Here is a 20,529-nt window from a genome sequence, read left to right on the forward strand (position 1 = left end):
CGCAGCCGGAGCGGGAGCGTCAACGAGGCGAGCTGCCCCACCGAGCAGACGCGGCTGTCGAGCCAGGCCAGCATGGGGGACGACGAGGACGACGACGAGGAGGAGGCCGGGCCGCCGCCGCCCTACCACGACGCCCTCTACTTCCCGGTCCTCATCGTGCACCGGCAGGAGGGGTGTCTGGGCCACAGCCACCGGCCGCTGCACCGCCACGGCTCCTGCGTAGAGACCTCACTGTGACCTCCGGCCCCGGGCAGCCCGTCGCCCTCCCTCCTGCCCCTCGCGGGACTGAGCTTCTTGCGTGTAGCAGGGGGGTCATGATGGTGACCGAGGCTGTGCTGGGCATGGCGCGGGGAGCGGGGAGGCGACGGTGCGCGGGACAGACCCCATGGGGTCCGGATCCCCCGCCTTCCCTGTACATAAAGAGACCGATGGGGGGGGGGGGGCTCCGGAGAATCCCGGCACGGTGGGCTCTTCCAGCCCCGTCCCTGTCCTAGGGGGACACCTCCCCGCCCTACACGCACACTCGAGATTTCCCGTCCAGCCTTTCAACGGATCTTCTGACTGTTAGTGGAGGCCGTGCTGTGGCACCGCGTGGGGCCTGTCTCCAGTGTGAGGCCCCTCGCTGTGCAGCTGGGGAGGTTTAGAGGCGTGGGGAAGGGAAATTGGGGCTTTCCTTCCATCGCTGCCTGGCCCCACCAGGGCCTCTCTCTACTGAGGTCGCCGTGGTTTGGCGAACAGCGGGGCTGGCTTCCAACCAGCTAATGAATTCAGTGGGTCTGAAGCCGGGGCCAGATGTCAGCCCCGATGCTCCATCTCAAAACCGATGCTCCATCTCAAAACCGATGCTCCATCTCAAAACCGTGCAAATGTTGCTATCCTCTTCTTGGCGCTGGCCCCAACCATCGGGGTTTCCTTTCTGCCACTCCCTTCACTGCTGTTTATCTCGCTGGGCCCCTGGAGTGTGGGTCCTGGAGGGACTGTGCTCACACTGCACACGTCACTCCCCCCGCCCCCCTCCGGCTCTCTGGCCCTAAAGAGCACTTGCCCAGAGAGGAGGGAGGCATAATGTGGAGGGCATGTACCTCAGTCCTTTCTCTAAACTCTGCAGCCCCCTGGCAGCAGCAGCCTCCTCACCTGGGTTCTGAGAGGGCTCTCCCTTCAGTTGAGGGGGTTGGGGCGTTACCCTCCCCCTAGGCGCGTTCATTAAAGCTGGCCAACGTGAGTGGGTGGGAAGAGTGGGAGACAGACCTGGGTGACAAACTCTAGAAGCAGGTGGGATTCAAAGAGGAGAGGGCACTCGAGGGAGACTGAAAGGGGTGTCTGGGGCAACTTTTGCTTCCCCAGACTTGGGGGGGGGTGCAAAGGGTGGTTGTCTCCACACATTACCTCTGTAGGACTGAGGATGTCCTCACAAGCCCCAGCTGGAGAAATGAACTCAAATCCAGTGTCAGGGTCAGAGGCAGGAATTCTCTAAATCTTGCCCAACCCCTCTGTCCTCCCCTATCCCATGAGCTGAAGCCCTGCAGTGGGGCCCAGAGGGGCATCCTGCCACCACCCAAGGGCGCTGGCCCCACGTCCTGTTCCCTAAAGCTGTGACACCTCCTCTCCGCCACCACTCCCTCCCTGATGTGCTTCTGTGTGCATGTCTGCGTACAACCCCCTGCCCTCCCAACTCTCCTGCCAAAGTTTTCCCAGCAGACTTAGTGCCCAGGGATTGAGGTCACATTTCAGGCTGGAGAGGATAACCCTTGGGCGGCCGCCATCGTTCACCCCTGATGCTCCTCGCTTTGCCCGAGCCATCAGAGCTCCTCCGTCCCCTCCTTCAGCCTCTGCCATCTTCCTCCAGCCTAGCCAGGCCTACACCTGCCAAGGACATGGCCTCCACCTATGCAACATCTCCTCTGGCTCCCCCTGCCCCCTTCCCTGGGGGACTCGGGAGGTACAGATTGTGGGGACACCACGGCCCGTGGCCCACTGGGGTTGAGCTTTACTTTGCTGTAGCGATGGCTGAGTGGGAAGGCAGAGGAGGCAGGAGATGGGGAGGCTTGGGCAGGAGGGAACAGCAGTCCACTAGGTTTCCCTGGGCAGCAGGGGCCAGCTGCCTGCCAGCACTGAACCTGCCTGGGCCCTGAGTCTGTGCTCCTCGGGGGCCTGGAGGTTGGAGCACCGCTCTTTGCTCTGAACAGACATCTGTGAGGTACAGGTGGTAGGAGCTGTGGCCGCAGGCCCCAGTTCTTGGCACCTGGATGTCATACCCTTGGGCGGCCTGGCCACTTCTCGGCTCCAAGGAGGAAAGAACTCAGCTCCTTCTCCCTCAGGCCTGTTCCTGAGACAGAGCCTGAGCTGGGGGCGGGGCCCCCCCCCCCCGGGGCCCACTATTATTATTTTTGCCTGTATTGACCATTTCTGCCTAGGTCTTCTTACGCAGACAGCCTCACCTCCCACACACGCACAGACTTAGAGAGAAGCCAATTCTTTGGTCTATTTTCTTGGTAGCTTTATTGATTGCCAGGGAAAACGAAAACCAGAAAATTAATTAATCTCTAAAATTAAACTTTACACTGAATGTTCTTGTTTCTCTAATTAGAACCTCTGCTAGCAGCTGTGGCTATGTACACACATACACACACACACACACACACACACATGCTCACACTCACACACACCCTCACATCTACACGTGTGCACTCCAGAACTGTCAGAGGGTGTCAGGCACAAACAGACTCTAGGTTGCCCAGACAGGCACACAAGTGCAGTCACTCCCAAGCCCCCTGTGGTGCTCGGCTTGGCGCCTGCTTGGTGGAAGGAGTCCCTGGAGCGCGCAGGCACCCCTAGGCTGTGGCTGCAGCCCATGGCCCACCCTTTGGAAAAGACCACGAGGCTGGAGGCTCTGGGCCCCTCGGCGGGAGGAGGATGGGAGATGGGGGCTCAGCCTGACTCTCTCAGGTTCTCTGGTGGCCCTGTGGGTCGACATGACTCCTGTGGGCAGCCATGGAGTGTCGCAGACTCATGGAGGTCACCCGGAAGGCTCCATACGTGCGCGGGGACAAGGGCTTGAGGGGTGGGCTGGGCCTGGCTAGGGAGAAGACGGGTCTCTGTCAATTGGGTGCATCACACTGTGGCCTTTCTGTCGTGGATTTCCAAGCGCAAAGATTGTACAAATCAAACTGGTGGATAATAAAGTTGCAGATGACTCACCGACTTCCCTCCCCAGTGTGGCACCTCCAGCAGAAGCTCGCAGGGGAGGCAGGGAGTCTGAGCCCCTCCTGTCACCTCTGTTTCCCCCTTCCGAGGTGTGTGTGTGTGGGGGGGGGGTAGTATTAGTGGATGGCATGGCCTGTAGAATGGGATCACTTTGGCAGGTCGAGTAATACGGAGGTGGCATCTGCAGGGCTGAGGGTGGAAGAGCCAGGCAAAGCTCTGTGGTAGCCAGGGGAGAGAGACCATATAATGTGTGTGTGTGTGTGTGTGTGTGTGTGTGTGTGTGTGTGAGAGAGAGAGAGAGAGAGAGAGAGAGAGAGAGAGAGAGAGACTGTGCACGTGCACACTTGGACATGTTTGAAGGTCAAGAAGTCAAGGATCTGTTCAATAGAGAAGAGAAGGGTCGGGGAGATGGGCGACCTCCATGGGACAGGCTGGGCTGGCACAGGCCTTCAGAGTCCTCTCTGCCTTCCCTAATCCCGGAAGAAGTCGGTCATTTCGGGGCGTCTGGTAATATCCTGGCCCTGGGTATAGGAGATGGGTCCCACTTCATACCCCTTCGCTCCCCCTATCCCAGACCCCTCCTCTTCCTCACATCTTTATCCAAACGACCCTCGATCACTCACCCTAAGGATATCCGTGCTCTCCCCCTTTCTCCTCCCTCTAGACCAGTGTGGCACTCTACAGCAGGCACGACAGAGGCATGAAATGAAGGATGGGACTGGGGCAGTGACCCAGCTCCAGCCACTGCCCCAGCCCTGTCCCCCATCTTATCCTGCAGGGTTCTCAGGGCCCTTGGCCGTGATTGGTGACAGGAAGCAGCTGGGATTCGGGGCCCGCTGGCGGGCTGCTTCCCGGTTGGCACAGAGAGCCTGGCCAATGAGGTACTCGCTCTCCTGGGCTACATCTGACAGGCGCAAGTCAAACTCCAGGAGGGTCCTGTTGTCTGACATGCCTTCCAGGAGCTGCTTCCCGCCATCCTGAGAGAGGAGTACAGGGAAAGGGTCATTTCATGTTACTACCCAGGATCACACACACACACACACACCTACACGCTCTATATAAAGATGTGACGAGTGGTGCCTGGGTGGTGCAGTCGGGTAAGCGTCCGACTCTTGATCTCGGCCCAGGTCACGATCTCACAGTGCATGAGTTCGAGCCCCGCATCAGGCTCTGTGCTGATGGTGCCGAGCCTGCTTGGGATTCTGTCTCTCCCTCTTGCTGCCCCTCCCCTGCTTGTGCTCTCTTTCTCTCAAAATAAATAAATAAACTAAAAAAAAAAAATTAAAAAAACAAAAAAAGATGTGACTAGGATAAGAGTTTCACAAAACAATGGTTAACCTATTTGTGCACCACTTTACTGTGTTCAGTCCTAGGTTATCCTACCCTATCCCATTCTCTGCCGTAAGAAAAAATGGTGCTCAAGACATAGTAAATTGATTTTTCAACCCTAATGGTTTGAAAAACATTGCTCTGTGGCAATGATGGTAATTCCACTCCTCTGGTCCAGCCATGGGTATGTGAGACAGATCTGGCTGATGACATGTGAGGAGGAAGTTTGGAGGGAGTGGCTTCTGGAAGGTTCTTCTCGCTCTGAAAAAGGAACAAGAGGGGTGCTCTCCCTTTTTCTGTCTCTGAGCATGACGCTTTGTGAGGTGCAGCAGCCATCCTGGGACCATGAGAGAAGCACCTGACAGGACATGGCCATGTGGCCGGGATGGGCAGAGCAGACAATGGCACTAAGCCATTGAATTTACCAACTCCAGAACCCCCTACCCTGGGGCTTCTGATTATGGGACATAAAGTTCCTCTTGTTTGTTTGTTTTTCAGTTTATTTATTTATTTTGAGAGAGAGGGCAAGCAGGGGAGGGGCAGAGAGGGAGAGAGAGAGAGAGAGAGAGAGAGAGAGAGAGAGAGAGAGAGTATCCCAAGCAGTCTCCACACTGTCAGCCCAGAGTCTGATGCAGGGCTTGAACTCACAAACCATGAGATCATGACCTGAGCTGAAACCAAGAGCCAGACGCTTAACCGACTGAGCCACCCAGGCGCCCCCAACAGTCCTCTTGTTTAAGCCATTTCCTGGTTCAGCTTTCTATTACTTGTAGCCAAAAGCACCCCATCTGGAAACAGTGCGTGTGTGAACAAGGCTTTTCTGGAGAGGTTTGGTAGCGGTCTTTTATGTGAAAGACTTCTATGGTTGTGACCCAGTAGTGTGTTGCAAAGTCAATTTAATGGGTTACGGATGCATTTTTAGAAAATGAGGCAGAACAGGGGCGCCTGGGTGGCTCAGTCGGTTAAGTGTCCGACTTCAACCCAGGTCATGATCTCACGGTTTTTGGGTTCGAGCCCCGGGTCAGGCTCAGTGCTGACAGCTCAGAGCCTGGAGCCTGCTTCAGATTCTGTGTCTCCCCCTCTCTCGGCCCCTCCCTCACTCATACTCCGTCTCTCAAAAATAAATAAACGTTAAAGAAAATTAAAAAAAAAAAAAAAAGGACACCAAAGGACATCAGTGCCTAGCATAGGATAAAACCCTGAGTAATAGTAACAGCTAGCGATGCTGATGTCCTAGCCAGGGCTTTGCAATGTTACCTGATTTACAAGGATAACTCATTTACTCCTCCCAGCAACAACACTTCGTAGATACAATTATTATCCCGATTTTACAGATGAGGACACGGAGGCCCCAAAAGGTGAAGTAATTTAGCCCAGTGAATGGCAGAGCTGGGATTAGAACCAAGGAAAGTCTGTGGTCTTAGCAACTATCCCGGAAGCATCCCGAGGCAGTCGGAGGCCACACCCAGCCCCCCCCCCCCACTAGGCCCCAGGGCCTCTCCTGGGCCCCGCCTGCCCCAGAAGGTGCAGCTTACCAGCCCCATGTGGTTGCAGGACAGGTTGATGCTGGTGAGCGTGGTGTTGACAGCGAGCACCTGGGAGAGGAGGGTGGCGGTGGGCTCAGACAGCTCATTGCCCCCGAGGTGCAGTGTTGTGAGGCACCTGTTGGTCTGCAAGGCGTGTGCGAGCGCCTGGCCGCCCTCATCCTCAATGCAGTTGAGGCGCAGGTTGAGGGAAATGAGGTTGGTGTTGTGTGCTAGGGCGTGAGCCAGCGACTGGGCACCAAGCACGCGCACCTGGTTGTTGGCCAGGTTGAGCACTCGCAAATGGCTGTGGCTCAGCAGCTTGGCCACGGCACGCGCGCCCCGGTCCCCAACGAGGTTGTGTGACAGGTCCAGCTCCTCAAGGGCTGGGTGATCCAGGAGGCTGCGAATGAGGACGCGTGCCTTGTCGTCATCCACCTTGCTCCGGGTCAGCCTGAAGATCTGTGGGCAGGTAGAGGGCACGCAGCCGCTGGCAGTTAGGGATAATCTGCCTGCCTGCCTGCCTGCTTACCTACCTTCTGTGGGTAGAGGAGGGGGCCACAGGGAGGGCTGAAGTTCCGCCCACCTGATGTTGGCCCCCTGACTGGCTCTTGGGCAGGGCAGGCCTCCCCCGCATGGCAGAGCAATGCAGAATGGGTGGGCAGTCAGTAGCAAAAAAGCCGACCATTTATGGAGAAATCACCATGTGCTGTGCATGCTGGTAGAGCGTATCATGACCATCACCTCTAACCCTCAGCATCCCAGTCTGGTAGCATGAGTTCTTTCCACGTTACAGATAGAAAACGAAAGGGGCGCCTGGGTGGTTCCGCTGATTAAGCGGAGCTTCAGCTCAGGTCACGAGCTCACGGTTCGTGAGTTCGAGCCCCGCGTCGGGCTCTGTGCTGACAGCTCAGAGCCTTGAGCCTGCTTCGGATTCTGTGTCTCCCTCTCTCTCGGCCCCTCCCCCACTCACACTGTGTCTCACTCTCTCTCTCAAAAATAAACATTTAAAAAAATAGTTAAAAAAAAAAAAGAAAATGATAGCTTAGGGTGGATGCGTCATTTGCCCAGAACCACGCAGTGATCAAGCCCCAGAGGCAGGTTTGAATCCAGGTCTGTTTGATGTCCCAGCCCCTCGCCGTGCCCGCTTCAGCTGGCTAAGATCTACCATGGCAAGGAGAGGAACTCTTGGAAGGAGGTGCCAGGGTAAGAACCGGGGTGAGAGACGGGAAATGGGGGAATGGAAGGAAAAGATGAAAGAAAGAGGTTGGACTAGCATGAGGAATACTGGAGATGGGGGCCCTAACCCCTCCCTTCTCACCAGTCCCTCCCGCCCCTCCCTCTTCCTTGAGGCCTCTTCACGCTCTCCCCCTCCTTCAGTCCTCAGCGTTCCCTACATCCCTCTCAGCCAGCTTAGAGCCTCTCGTCCCTCTCGTCACTTCCTTGCACCTATCTGGCAAAGCTCCAACCGTGGAGCAACCCCACTCTCTAGTTTCTGCGTACCTGTGCCCGAGCAGCTGCCAGGGTGGAAATGTCACATGACAGGACTGATTCGTAGCGCTGGAGCCACCAGTCGACCCTCCGTGCCGTGTGCCAATTCAGCCCTGTTTCTCCGGACAACACACTCTCTCGTACTCTGTAAAAACGATGTCAACCTTCTCCAGCCTCCTCACCCTTCAGGGGGCCACTCTACAGGCAAGTCTCCCCCCGCCTCCCCAGCCATTGAATGGGAACCCATCGCTTTCCTAATACCAAACACAAATCCACTGCTACCCACCATATCCACTCTCTCCTCTGCCCAGAGCCAACCGTCCCACTCGGTCCTCGACTCCACTCGTCTTGCCTTCTCAGGAACCTTCCTTGGTCAATGAACCTGTGGCTTTCTCAACTGCTTTCTTGCTATTGGATGGAGCTTTACGTTGGAGTTATTTATTTATTTATTTATTTATTTATTTATTTATTTATTTATTTATTTTGAGACAACGAGTTGGGGAGGGGCAGAAAGAGAGAGAGAGAGAGAGAGAGAGAGAGAGAGAGAGAGAGAGTGTCTCCACTAGGCTCCACGCTCAGCACAGAAGCCGATGCGGGGCTCGATCTCACAAATGGTGAGATCATGACCTAAGCTGAAATCAACAGTCAGACACTTAACGGACTGAGCCACCCAGGTGCCCCCACATTGGTTTCATTTCATTTTATTTTATTTTATTTTAGAAAATTTTTTTTAATTTTTTAAAAATGTTTATTCATTATTTTTGAGAGAGAGAGAGAGAGCGCAGGGCAGGGGCAGAGAGAGAGGAAGATGCAGAATCCGAACGAAGCAGGCTCCAGGCTCTGAGCTGTCAGCACAGAGCCCGATGTGGGTGGGACTTGAACTCACGGAGTGTGAGATCATGACCTGAGCTGAAGTCAGACGCCCAACCGACTGAGCCACCCAGGGGCCCCCCCCCCCCCCCACACATTGGTTTTAAATGCAAGCAAGTTTCTTTTTAGGAAAACTCAAACCTTTCATCTATTACCAATTTCCCCTTCACCCCCTTCACAGCCAAGTTCTTGAAAAAGCTGATCACAGCCATCCGGTTTCCTCACTTCCCACTCTCTCTGTAAGTCACTCCGATCTGGCCCCTGTTCCTAGCACTCCACTGACAGTTCCAGCTCTGTGACCTCCGAGTTTGCTAAATCTGGTCCTCATCGTCGCCCCCGCCCCCCATTGCTGCCTGCCCCTTTTCTTGACACACACCCCCTCCCTTGTGTCTGCGACTCAAGGCCACGTCCCCCTTTCCCTCTTTCTCTGACTTTTTGGCAGGCTTTCCCTCTTGCAACCAGAATATTTGGGACCTACTTTACTAAAAAATTATTCGTTGTGTATTTGAATTTCAAATTTAACCAGGTGTCCTGTATTTTTATTTGCTAAACCTAGCGATCCTCTCCTGGTTGTAATTGTATGTTTACGTGATTGCTGATTAGAGCCCTTTATCCCACCAGACTGTTAGCTCCAGAGGGCACAAACGCATAATTTTGCTCACTGTCGAATCTTTAGCACCTAGGACAGGGCCTGGGGTGCAGCTGTTCCCCGGATGAATAAATGGCCAGTGAGCTGGGAGGACTGTGCCTTGCTCATCTCTGCATCCGCAGAACGCAGCTTGGTGCCGGTGCATAAAAGGACACTTGGTCGGCGAATGAGAAGGAAATGGGAGGGGGAAGATGGCGATGGGGGAGGAGGAGGAACACGGGGAGAGGAGAGGGAATCCAAGAGGCGCAGAGAATGGGAGGTGGGGGAAGGCCCGGAGGTACCTTGAGGGTGTGGCATGCCTTGATGGTGGCCGCCAGGGAGTGGCAGTCGCGATAGGTGAAGAGGAAGAGGTTCCACTCGAAGTTCATGCCGCAGTCCTTGACCCCGTACACCAGGTCCAGCTCCTCCAGGTGGCTCAGGCCGGCCACCAGGTCTCCCAGTTGGTAGTGGTCAGGGGCGGGCTCCTCCACCTCTGCCTCGCTGCCGGAGTCGGACAGTTCCCCGCTCCGGGGTCGGGGCGGGAGCTTCATGGGCGGAAGGAACTGATCCACACGGAGCCTGCGCACATAGTTCCTGCAGAGCGGCAGCAGGTCGAGGATCAGCGCGGGGTCCGTGGTGCTGGGGATGAAGTGCTTTAGCAGGTTCTCCAGGTGCCGCTCGAAGAACAAGCGCTTCCAGCTGCCGCCGTGCTTGGCCACGTGGCACACGGGCCAGCGCTGCGTGCAGCAGCGGCGCCAGTAGCTCTCGTCGTCGATCAGGTTGGCGGTCACAGCCAGCGGCAGGTCGGGTGACAAGTGGTCCAGGACCTTCTGCTTGTGCTCCGGAAGCAGCTGCTGCAGGATAGGGTTGTCTTTGGGGACAGGAAGGAAAGCAGGAGTCACCGTGTGGGGGGACGCCACCGCACGGTGCCCTGGGGCTGGGCCTACCTGGGGGCCCTGAAGAAACGGAAGACCCTCCCCGGCCCTCGGGGAGCCCCAGTCTGAGAAGGGAGACAGCCTTTACTGTCAGGGATGCCCAGTGTGAGGGAGGAGACACAGCCCTTGACTTCGGGGTGTTCCCTGCCTGAGCCTGGATGCCTTAGTATCTGGTTTCTGGGAGCCCCTAGTCTGAGCCAGAATCTCAGGACTGGCCCTCAGTGATCACCTAGTCTGACGGAGGAGATAATCCTGAGTTCACAGACTCCAAAATGATTTGATTCGTTCATTTCAAAACAAAAAACTTTCTGAGCATGTCTTGTGCACCAGACGCTGTTCTAAGTGCTGAGGATACAAGAGTGAACAGAACAGAGGAAGCCACTCCCTCTTAGGAGACGAGGCAGACAGTAAAAGAGTCCAGCGAAAATATTGTAGGTCGGGTGGCAATAGGTGCTGTAGATAGAATGACGGCCCTGTCCTCGGAGGGCTCCCCATCCAGTAGGGGAGGCTGGCAACTCATCTTTAAAAGGATGAACGTTTACAGAGCATCGAGTACAGAACAAACTAAGAACCTATACACGCTGTGGAAGGAGAGTGTGGAGGATAGTCAACCAGGGAGGGCTTTCTGGAGGAGGAGTTCAGTAGATATGGTTCGGGCTGGGTTTTGCTGGAGAGAGTGGGAAAGGTGAGGGGACGGCATAGACACGGAGGGAACGGTGCGGGTGGGAATCTGGTCGCTCTGGCCCTGGGAAGGAAGGGCAGTGTTGAGTGGGGGATGAGGACACGGTGTGGGAGGGCAGGGGCTGTCCCAGGCCCCAGCTGCTCAGGCCTCGCCTCCAGGAGGTCCCCACCCACCCCGCCCCACTCGGAGCCTTTCCCTCCCCGCCCAACTGCAGGGACAGACTCACTCTGGAAGTTCTCGACAATGTGCTGAATGCAGAGCTCTGTGAGGAGGGGCACGATGGCCAGCGACCACTCAGGATCCTCAGCGATGATCCTGCGCATGCGACCTCCACCGGCCCCAGTACTCCAGCCCTTGGACTTGCTAGGGGGTGGGATGATGGAGGGCCTTGAGGGCTGTGGGCCTGTGCTGGAGGTCTGACCTGCAGTGGAGGACTTGTCCTGGGTGGAGGTGGAGAACCGGCTGAGGGCCGACGAGGTCGGTGTGCCTAGAGTTGCCTGCATGCTCTGCATTGGCAGCGTGGGCGCAGGTGGCCCCTTGGTGATGGCCTTGTGACGGGGAGGCTCTCAGACCGGCAGGCCCTCGATGCCCATGGGAACCTGGAGGGAGGGGAGGGGTAGAGGTGTTAACTCTGGAGGACCTCGGTGGGCATTTCGCAAGAGGGCAGCACAGAGTGGTTCTTAAGGGTCCATCTCTGGAGTAGAGCAGAACCAGGCACAAATCCCGCCGACTAGCTATGTGGCTCTGGGTGAGTGACTGAATCTCTTATAGTCTCATGTGGCTCCTCTATGAAGTGAGGATAACAGTCACCGGGAAGAGGAGGGGGAGAAGTGAATAAATTAATGCATCCAAAGAGGCATAGTATCCTGTCTGCAGCAAGGAGCAGGCCCTCATTGTGGATAATAATACCTACACAACAATTGTAAGCAATTGATATATGTTGGACACTTTTTTTAAAAAGTTCTTTAGGCATCTTAACTCATTTGATCCTCACAAAAGCCTTTTGGGGATAGGCATTCATATTTTTCCTGTGTTTTCTGCTGTGAACCTGAAACAGAGAGGTTCCTTGACTTGCCCCATGTCACACAGCTTATAAATAACAAGGGTGGATTTCAACTCAGTCTATCAAGTTCATACTTAAAAAAATTTTGTTTTAATTTATTTTTGAGAGAGTGCAAGCCGGGGGGGGGGGGGGCAGAGAGAGGGAGACAGAGGATCTGAAGAGGGCTCTGCACTGAGAGCAGCAAGCCTGATGTGGGGCTTGAACTCACAAACCATGAAATCATGACCTGAACCAAAGTCAGAAGCTCAGGTCATGATCTCACGGTGCGTGGGTTCGAGCCCCGTGTCAGGCTTTGTGCTGACAGCTCAGAGCCTGGAGCCTGGTTCAGATTCTGTGTCTCCCTTTCTCTCTGTTCCTCCCCTGCTCGTTCTCTTTCTCTGTCTCTCAAAAATAAATAAACATTAAGAAAAAAATTGAAAAAAAAACCCCCACAGCTCCTGGGGTTAAGTATTTCACAGAAAAGCAACTGCCTGATCAAAAATAAATAAATAAACTTGTAAAAAAAAAAAGAGAAATGGGTGAAATTAATTTTATGTTTAACCCAATATGTCCGAAATATTATCACTGAATATGTAATCAATATGACAATTATTAATGAGATATTTTATATACGTGTTTTTCATACTAAGCCTTCCAAATCTGATGGCTCAAGAGCCACACGTGGCTACTGGCTACTGGCTACTGTCTTGGATAGCGTAGGCTGAGAGGAAGGAAGGGGGAACCAGACCCGTGCTCTGTCCAGGGTGCCAGTACCTTCCCTGCTTCTTCTGCGAGGACTCTGGCTCCACACCCCACCCCCAACCTCCTGATCCAGTCTTCCTAGTTCTCCCAGCCTCCCGGCTTTCCAGACGGCAGCGGGGAAGGCGTGGGAGGCGAAAAGGCAGCTAAATCTGGGGCTGAAGACAGAAGACAGAGGATGGATCTGGGGCTGGGGACCCTCCTCCGAGTTTGTCCATTCCTGCCTCCTTGCTGCAGGTGGCCTCGCCCTGAGACTGCAGGCGGAAATGGGGCTGCTCGCACCTAGCTCCTCCTCCGGGCTGTTTCCCTTCAGATTTGCTCCCTGACTCGGGTGTACTGTGTCGTGGCCAGTGGGAAGGAACACTCTGAACCAGCAAAGGTGTCCTTGACAGATGGAGGGGACCAGATGGTACTCCCCAGTCCACCAGGCATCTCAAGGAGGAGGAAGAGCCTGGCTGAGTGTGTGTGTGTGTGTGTGTGTGTGTGTGTGTGTGTGTGTGTGTGTGTGAGAGAGAGAGAGAGAGAGAGAGAGAGAGAGAGAGAGAGAGAGAAAGACAGAGAGAGACAGAGACAGAGAAGGAGGCAAGGGGCAGCATAGGAAAGGTATCTTTGTATTTGTGAAATCCTTATGCAAATCAAATGCAAGTTCACAAACAGATTGTGTCCAGATCTGCGGAATAACCAGCTGGTGCATTTGACTAATAGCCCCTCAGAGGGTGTGGCTGGGAGGGGATGCTGCTTAGAGGTGCCAGATGACTTTGCATTTCTGGCTTTGCCAGTGACTTGCTGTGTGACCTTGGCCAACATACTTAACCTGAGTTTCCATTTCCTTATCTGTAAAACAGGATAATGATATTTTCCTTATGCAGGCGGTCATGGAGATTCCTCTGAGATAATATTTGAAAAGAGTACTTGGGGGGGTTGGCGTGTGGAGGATGAAGACACTACGGAGGGGGAGGGTCTTGGGCAGGGGACACAGGGGAACCCTGCCTCTCGAGCGCCGACCTGAGATGGTATCCTTGGATAAGGTCCTTCCCTATCTCCAGGGGAGAGGCGGAGGGCAAGGTGGCAGTGGTGGTGTTTGGGGCTGGAAAGGATGGAGGGGCCTGGCAGACCAGGAGAAAAGAGACAACAGGCCAGCCCTGCTCCTGTCAGCTCCACGTCTGGGCTCCTGGGGCTCCCTCCAAAAGTTCCCTCCAGAGTTCTGGCCTAAAACATTCCGTATTCCCTTTGGTCCCAGATGCAATCCCAAGACACCCTGCGGGTCAGGCCCAAGAAAGCAGGATCCAGCTGGGCAGGGGGAGCCCGGGTTTCTGGCCGGTGTTGCCCCGGAGCCGACTCTCTAGGTATTTCTCACGACACTGCCGGCCTCACCACCCAGGCAGGCTGTTCCCTCTCCTTCCTCCTGGGAGGCCACATGTGGGGAAACCCCACCTGGGGCCGGGCTGGCGCTGGTTTCACTGCCTGGTGCCTCACTGTCTGAGGCCCTGACATTTCTTCCTGAGTCTGGTCCTCATCTTTCTTGCTGCTGTTTGGAGCCTGCAGCCACCTCTGGGCGTGACACTGTAGGACCCACCCCAGGGTGGGTTCCAGCGCCCTGAGCCACCTCTTCAGAAGTGTGGGGGGCCAGGCCCCGGCGCCAGGCTGAGACCGGGTCGAGCAACGTTCCCTGTTGACTCAGCCAACCCGGTGGTTCCCCCTCCCATTCCCCCACTTTCAAGGGCATACGAAAGCCTTGTCAAGGCTGAGAAAGTTAATTCCTGAAGACTGTGGTCTGCAGGTGTTGGCAGTAATGCTACCTTCCTTTTTCTACCCCGAGTCAGATAGAAACAAACATGGGAATTGTGTTTTGCTAGCAATCTTATCAACAAGGTCTTGTGACCCATCTAGAAAATGCACAAGAAACACAGAACTAAATGTTTTGGTGGGCAGCGATTATGTGAAACCTGTTTATTCTTAGAATGACCTAACCCATAAGAGTCTGGTTATAAAAGATTGTGTACAGCAACAATAAAGTCGTCACTTGGGCCATCAGCCCAGGGGACCCTCCTGTTCCCAAACTTTCTCTTCTCTCTTTTTTTCTTGCATTCCCCTACCCTCAGGACCCTGACCTCGGTGTTTGTCGCGCCGGCCGCGACACAGAAGGAAGAGGCAAAGCATCCTTCCATGTGCCCCAGGTACAGGGCTGGCATCAAAAAGACCCCCTTTTGTCCTGTGATGTTTCATAGAAACCTCCAAACCACCAGGGCTGGTGTCATTTGTAAGGCAAATGTTGAAGCCATTAACCTCATACAATAAGGTAGGAGTTGATCATATTCACTTAATTGATTTTTGAAAAAGTAGATATTACAAAAATATTTGGGGGAAGCAAATGATGACTAGACACAGAGGATTCTTTCTTCTTTTTTTTTTTTTTAGAGAGAGGAAGTGCACAAGCGGGGGAGAGGGGCAGAGGGAGAGGGAGAGAGAGAGAGAGAGAGAGAGAATCTTGAGCTCCATGCTTAGCATGAGGCTCAATCCTACGACCCTGGGATCATGACCTGAGCCAAAGTAAGAGTCAGATGCTCTACTCACTGAGCCACCCAGGCGCCCCTTTTCTTGTTGAAGAAGTTTTCGTTTCAATTCCGGTTAATTAACACGCAGTGTAATATTAGCTTCAGGTACCCACTGTGGCGATGGGACACTTCCATACCACACCCTGTGCTCATCACAGCCAGTGCACGCCTGGCTCCCCATCGCCTGTGTAAACCATCCACCTCCCCTCTGGTAACCATCCTATATTAGCGAATTGGAATTTAGATACAAACTTAAAAAAAAAAGAAAAAAGATGATAGAAAGCAGGGATCCTCCCTGGCAGGCGGTACACCTGACCCCTGCCTGCCCTTCTCCCCCACTGTGAGGCCGCCACTCTCTCGTCTCCCCTCCCGCCTCTCCGATCATTCTCGAGGTCTCCATTGCAGACTCCCCTCACTCTTACCCACCTCCCTGCGACCCTGCATGGCTCCTATAGATGGTTGCAACTCTTACCTTTCCTCTGAGTTCCAGACTCAGGCCTACCAGCTGCCTTTCACCTCCCTCCAACTGAGTCTGCACCCAGAGAACTCAGAGCCTCCCCCAAGCCTCTCCTTCCCCTGGCCAGGGGCACCGCCCCTCCATGTCTGGTTACTGTTGGCGCCCTCCAGTTCTACCTCCCACCCCTGCGGCCCTCCCCTCCCTGAATGCTGTTGCTTTAGCTCGGGGCCTCCCTGCCGGCCTGGATCCCGGTGGTAACTGCCCAGCACCTGGGGATGGCAGCCAGCGCGGTCCTCACCACTAGCCTTCCCACAGCTGCCACCGCCACTCGCTGGCCACTGCCCACTGGCCACAGCCCGGCTTCCTCAGCTCAGTGGAGAAGGCCCTCCGTGACCAGATATGTTGTTGGAAATAAGCTCGCTTTGCATCTGGAGCTCTGCAGGCTAGTTCACGCTGCCCAGCCTTTGCTCCAGCGGTTCTCTCTCTGCCTGGAACGCCTTTCCCACTGTCTCAGCCTGGGGAACGGAGCGTCCTTGATCTTTCGAGCCTGAGTTTCCCTACCACTTCCTTTCTGAAGCCTTCCATCCTTTCTGGTCCCCACCCCCCAAGTACCCTCTCCCTCTATCAGACCTTGTGCTGGTGTCACTTCAGTGGCCTGATTGATCACCCTCTCCCCACACCCACGGTAGACTGTGAGCTCCCTGAGGTGCAGGGACTGTTCTGGACTCCTTTTTCTCCCTAATCCCTGGCCCGTGGTGGGTCTGCTCTACAGGAGGTAGCTGGTGTTCTGAGCTGCCCCACCCCCTTCTGAGAACAGATCCTGGCCAATAGGAGTGCCCCATATTGGCCAGGGTGCTTGGCTCAGGGGTGGCCACCTGATGCAAGCCAATCAGAGTCCTTCTTGGGATTTGTTGGAGCAGCGGAGGTAGACCAAGACGTAAGGCTACTGATCCCCCGCTGCTGGAGGCTATTCGCCTTCGCGTGGAAACCTGCCTGCTGCAGGAGGGGATGAAGCCTGGGAGAGACCAGCAGGAATGAGAGGTGGACAGAGCACCCGGTACCTTCAGTCCCCAGTCTGAGACCCCGAGGCCCCCAGAACTGCACTTCCTCTGGTTCTGAGACCTCTTTGGCAGCCTTTCTAACAGGTCCCTTTTGCTAAAGCTGAGTTCGGTTTCTGCCCCTTTGTGACCAAAGGGTCCCAACCATTTGGGTCGGCTCACAATTTGGTGAATGAAATGGAAAGAAATCCTAAATCAGGAGATGAAATGGTTCGATGGGGTGTCTGAGAATCAGGGCCAGAGGCCCTGGATTCATTATACACAGGGCTCGGCATCTAACTCCTGGGGCCTCTTCCTATCCTGACCACCCCTGGCCTCCAGCCTCACCTCTCATCTCTCCAGGCATCAGCAACTTGACCTACTTATCAACCCCCCACATCTCAGTGTGAACGAGTTTCAGATCCAAAATGCCAAGTTAGGAAGGTGGGCAAGGAGGGCACACCACTGAGTGGGGGGAAGGTGGGGAGGGGCCCACAGGAGAGTAAGTCAGAAGACCTGAGGCAAGTCTACCTACCTCACTGGGTGACCTTAGTCTGGCCTAGGCATCACCAGTCTGCAGCTGCGGGTATCTTTCCTGGAAGCCTGGGGGGTGGATAGACACCCATTAGCTAGGGGCCCAGGGGTATCCTGACAGCTCCCAAGAGCCCAAGAAGGGCAGCCCCAGAAGTGGCAGTCACTTTCCTTTCTGGAGCTTTGTCCCCCTCGGGAACCTTCGGGGCAAACAGAGAATCCCAGAGTTTGAAGACTGGAAGCAGGTTTAAGAGTCTGATCCTTCTCCGGGGCAAGAATCTTTTCTGACATTCCAGAGAGAAGGTTGGGGCGAGGGGGTGATCACCTCTTGTGCCACCACCTGGTGTCCCTATCTAAGGCACACCTTATGCTCGACTGGGGAAAGTGGGAACATGTCCAGTGACCTTTCATCTCCTGGCACCTGTCTTACAGGCCTGTTGGGCTGTTTTGCCAGCATCACCCTAACCCAACACAGAACCACAGTCCCTGCAGAAAGGCCAATCCTCTTCCAACCACGTCCCCACCCTGTGTCCTTACTATCAGGGTCCAGGGTCCTGAAATCCCACTCAGGCCAGAATCAGAGGGTTAGGTGTTAGGGTCCACCCTCTATGCGCCCAAGCACAAGCAACATAAAGGGACAACATGCTCCAGCTTGGCCAGCTTATCCTCATTTTTGATGGCTTGCGCCTGGTGGTCAATGTTCTGGGAACTATATCCTTGCCTACACACAGCTATGATTTATTGAGTTTGGGCCTCTCAAAGCTCTCCCAGCAGGAAGCAGCTGGCTAAGGACTCAGGCATTACGTTACCTTAGGGCCAATCTCCACTCTGCCCCCCAGCATCTGTGAGACCTTGGGCAAGTCATTTCACCCCACTAAGCCCCCTATTTCTTTATCTGTAAAATGGGGATGGTAATTAATGGGATCCACTTCCCAGGATTATCCAGAAGATTAAAGGAGCTGATGTGGGTGAGACATTTCATGTCATGCTGGGCCCAGAGCCAGCATTCAAAATATGTGTTAGATATTGTGATGAAGATGTTACATGCCTTGCCTACATATGTTTATTAGGTCTTTAAATTTAGGGGCACCTGGGTGGTTCAGTTGGTTAAACGTTTGACTTTTGGTTTAGGCTCAGGTCATGATCTCACGGTTCGTGAGACAGAGCCCCACGTCGGGCTCTGTGCTGACAGTGCAGCCCCGATTATCTCTCTGTCCCTCTCTCTCTGCCCCTCCCTTGCTCATGCTCTCTCTCTCTCAAAATAAATGAAAATAAAAAGCAAATCTTCAAATTTACTATTGAGGATTATTATTGTTATTATGACACTATTATCTCCTTGCACAAATGAGGACACAGGCTTGGAAAGTGTAAGTAACCTGCAAAGCGTCACGCAGCTAGTAAGTGGAGACGCTAAGGTTTGAGCTGCTCTCCATCCAAAGCTGTCTGTCACTTCCAGGCACAAAAGCACAGACCAACAATGGTCCTTCCTAAGGACTTAGGTTCCTTCCTAAGTCGCCCAGACTTGGTTGTTCACAGCGCTTTTCCAGCGGGCCTCCCGCTTTCTCCAGCTCATGATCTCTTGTCATGTCACCAGTGTGAAGCCCGGGGTCACCCTTTGGATGCTGGCCTAAACAGCCCAGGCTCCCTCACCTCCTAAATCACTGCCAGACACGGGGCCCTTCCACAGACCTGGGCCATCGCCTGTGGCCTTCAGCACGAGGCCTTCTGGGGACCCCAGAAGATCCCGCGGAGCTCTGCTCTCCTGCCCCATGGCTCATGCAGGGCCCTTGTCACAGACCTAGGTAGGATTCAGAGTCTGAGCCTCCGGCATGTTTCCTCCTCAGAGGTCCCAGACCTTCTCCATTCTTCTCAAGTCCCCAGTTAAATATAATCACCGTGGGCAGAGGCTTCTTCCCGTTGCCCAAATGGGAAAGTTGAAGAGGTTGGGGGGGAGCTCTCACCCCTTCCTGCTCATCACATCCCCGGTCCTTGTTCTCACCTACTTTCCTCTTGACTGAGGCGCCAAGCACCTCTATGCCCAGGGACACAACCCTCTGGGCTGGCTTGGCCTGATGGGCTACACCCCGCCCCCTCCAGCCGCCTCCCCCACCTTGCTTCTACCTTCTTGGCTAGCTTCTCCTTCACCTTAGGATCCCCAGGGAGAACCCTCCCCTGGCACCTATCCTCAGGCCCTGAATGGGCCCTTTGTCTTACTCCCCCTGATGTCTTTTGTCCCCCTGTTTGATCACTCCCAAATTCCTACTTGGGAATTCCCAGTCTGTGAAACCACGAAAGAGGGACAACAGTCTCTCTGACAGAGCCCAGCCCAGCATGCTTGATGTTGGCCCCAGTGAGACAGCACACTGTTCACATCCCCGGGCCTGGCCCTCCTCCCAACTCCTGACCACTTGGTCTGTGGTCTTAAAAAGGACTCCAGAGTATTCGCTCCCCACCCCTCACTCCTGCCTGGGGCTCAGACACCCCAGCAGGGAAGCTTAGCTCCAAAGGCCAGCGAGTCCCTCCCCCAACCTGCCTGGGGTGCAGAGGCCCTGGTAGCTCCTTGGTAACCAAGGGAAACCAACCATGCTGTGGGAGGGAGGGAGGGAGGTGCCGAAGTTTCTGGACCTGCAGGAGGGACTGCAATCAGCAGGAGCTGGGATGGGGGTCAACCTTTCTGAGACGACTGCGGCCTGGAGCTCAGGACTGCTCTCCTCCACCGCCTGCCCGATGCCCCACTTTCCCCTTCCTCCTTCTCGCGGTGCCCCACCCCCACCCCCGCACCCCCTTACTCGCAGACCGTGACTGTAGCGGAGAGGGCAAGGGTCAGGCTTCAAATGGGTGGGGAGCTTCCTGTGGGTACAGACCCGCCCGGAGTCAAGCCAACCTCAGCTGGGTGGGAGTGGGGGTTGGCTTGAGAGTTCAGCCCCATAAGGGAGACCCGGGGTTGAGCGTTCTCTCTTCTGGGGCTCACCTCACCCACTCTCGGTGTCCGGGTGCTCGCTTCCCTGCAGGCCCCCCGCGCGGCCGGCTCCGGTCGTTAGGGACGCCCCGTGTCGCCAGGGGGCGGGCACGAGGGCTGGTGCGCATGTGCGCGAGAACACCCGCCCGCGCGCCGAGTCTCGGCGGTGCACAGTGGGTAGTGGGCGCTCTGACAGTGGGGCGTGCTCTGTGCATCTGGGGGACATGTTTAGGAATAGGTGGGCTTTTCTTGGGGGTAAGATGAGGCGTGGGGGCCAGGGCAGGGCTCCTGTAGTGCTGTTCCTTCTTGGTACCTTTTGTGTGAAAATAGGGGCACGGGGTGGCGAGTGGAAAGACAGTTCGGGAAACGCACCAGCAGTCTCTCCTGGAAGATGTGGAGGTGGAAGGGCGCCAGCAGGGGTTACTGGAGGGCACCAGACAGTAAGGTTCCAGGTCTCCACAGCGCTCCTTCACGCAGTCCTAAACTTTATATCGCCACCCCGCCCCCTCTCCCTGCCCCCCCCCCAG

At 55.2% G+C, this 20,529-nt stretch overlaps 1 protein-coding gene across 3 annotated transcripts; it reads right to left on the bottom strand.

The window, feature by feature from the left end:
- Positions 1–3,971: 3,971 nt before the first annotated feature.
- DRC5 (dynein regulatory complex subunit 5) lies at positions 3,972–20,509 on the bottom strand. Of its 3 annotated transcripts, none has more exons than XM_040473667.1 (5): positions 20,020–20,509; positions 10,889–11,261; positions 9,348–9,916; positions 6,069–6,518; positions 3,972–4,181 (listed from the first exon to the last, which is right to left on the bottom strand). In XM_040473667.1, exons 2-5 carry the CDS (start codon positions 11,172–11,174, stop codon positions 3,972–3,974), a joined length of 1,515 nt encoding a protein of 504 aa, XP_040329601.1. In that variant the 5' UTR covers positions 11,175–11,261; positions 20,020–20,509. The 3 variants fall into 3 exon arrangements, with proteins under 3 accessions (XP_040329601.1, XP_040329600.1, XP_040329602.1); XM_040473666.1 differs by having other exon boundaries at positions 20,015–20,509; XM_040473668.1 differs by lacking the exon at positions 20,020–20,509 and adding an exon at positions 19,833–20,008.
- Between the last annotated feature and the right edge of the window lie 20 nt (positions 20,510–20,529).

Source organism: Herpailurus yagouaroundi, unplaced genomic scaffold (genome assembly GCF_014898765.1).
Source record: "Herpailurus yagouaroundi ecotype Mexico unplaced genomic scaffold, PumYag 139, whole genome shotgun sequence".
Classification (NCBI taxonomy): Eukaryota; Metazoa; Chordata; class Mammalia; order Carnivora; family Felidae; genus Herpailurus; species Herpailurus yagouaroundi.

What these genes read in the sequence shown, in the direction of transcription:
- DRC5 (XM_040473667.1), bottom strand. Translation starts at nt 11,174, where the DNA reads ATGCAGAGCATGCAGGCAACTCTAGGCACACCGACCTCGTCGGCCCTC. An exon ending in AGGCATGCCACACCCTCAAG is followed by an intron (nt 6,519 to 9,347) that starts GTACCTCCGGGC and finishes ACCTGCCCACAG; the next exon opens with ATCTTCAGGCTGACCCGGAG. An exon ending in CCTGCAACCACATGGGGCTG is followed by an intron (nt 4,182 to 6,068) that starts GTAAGCTGCACC and finishes CTCCTCTCTCAG; the next exon opens with GATGGCGGGAAGCAGCTCCT.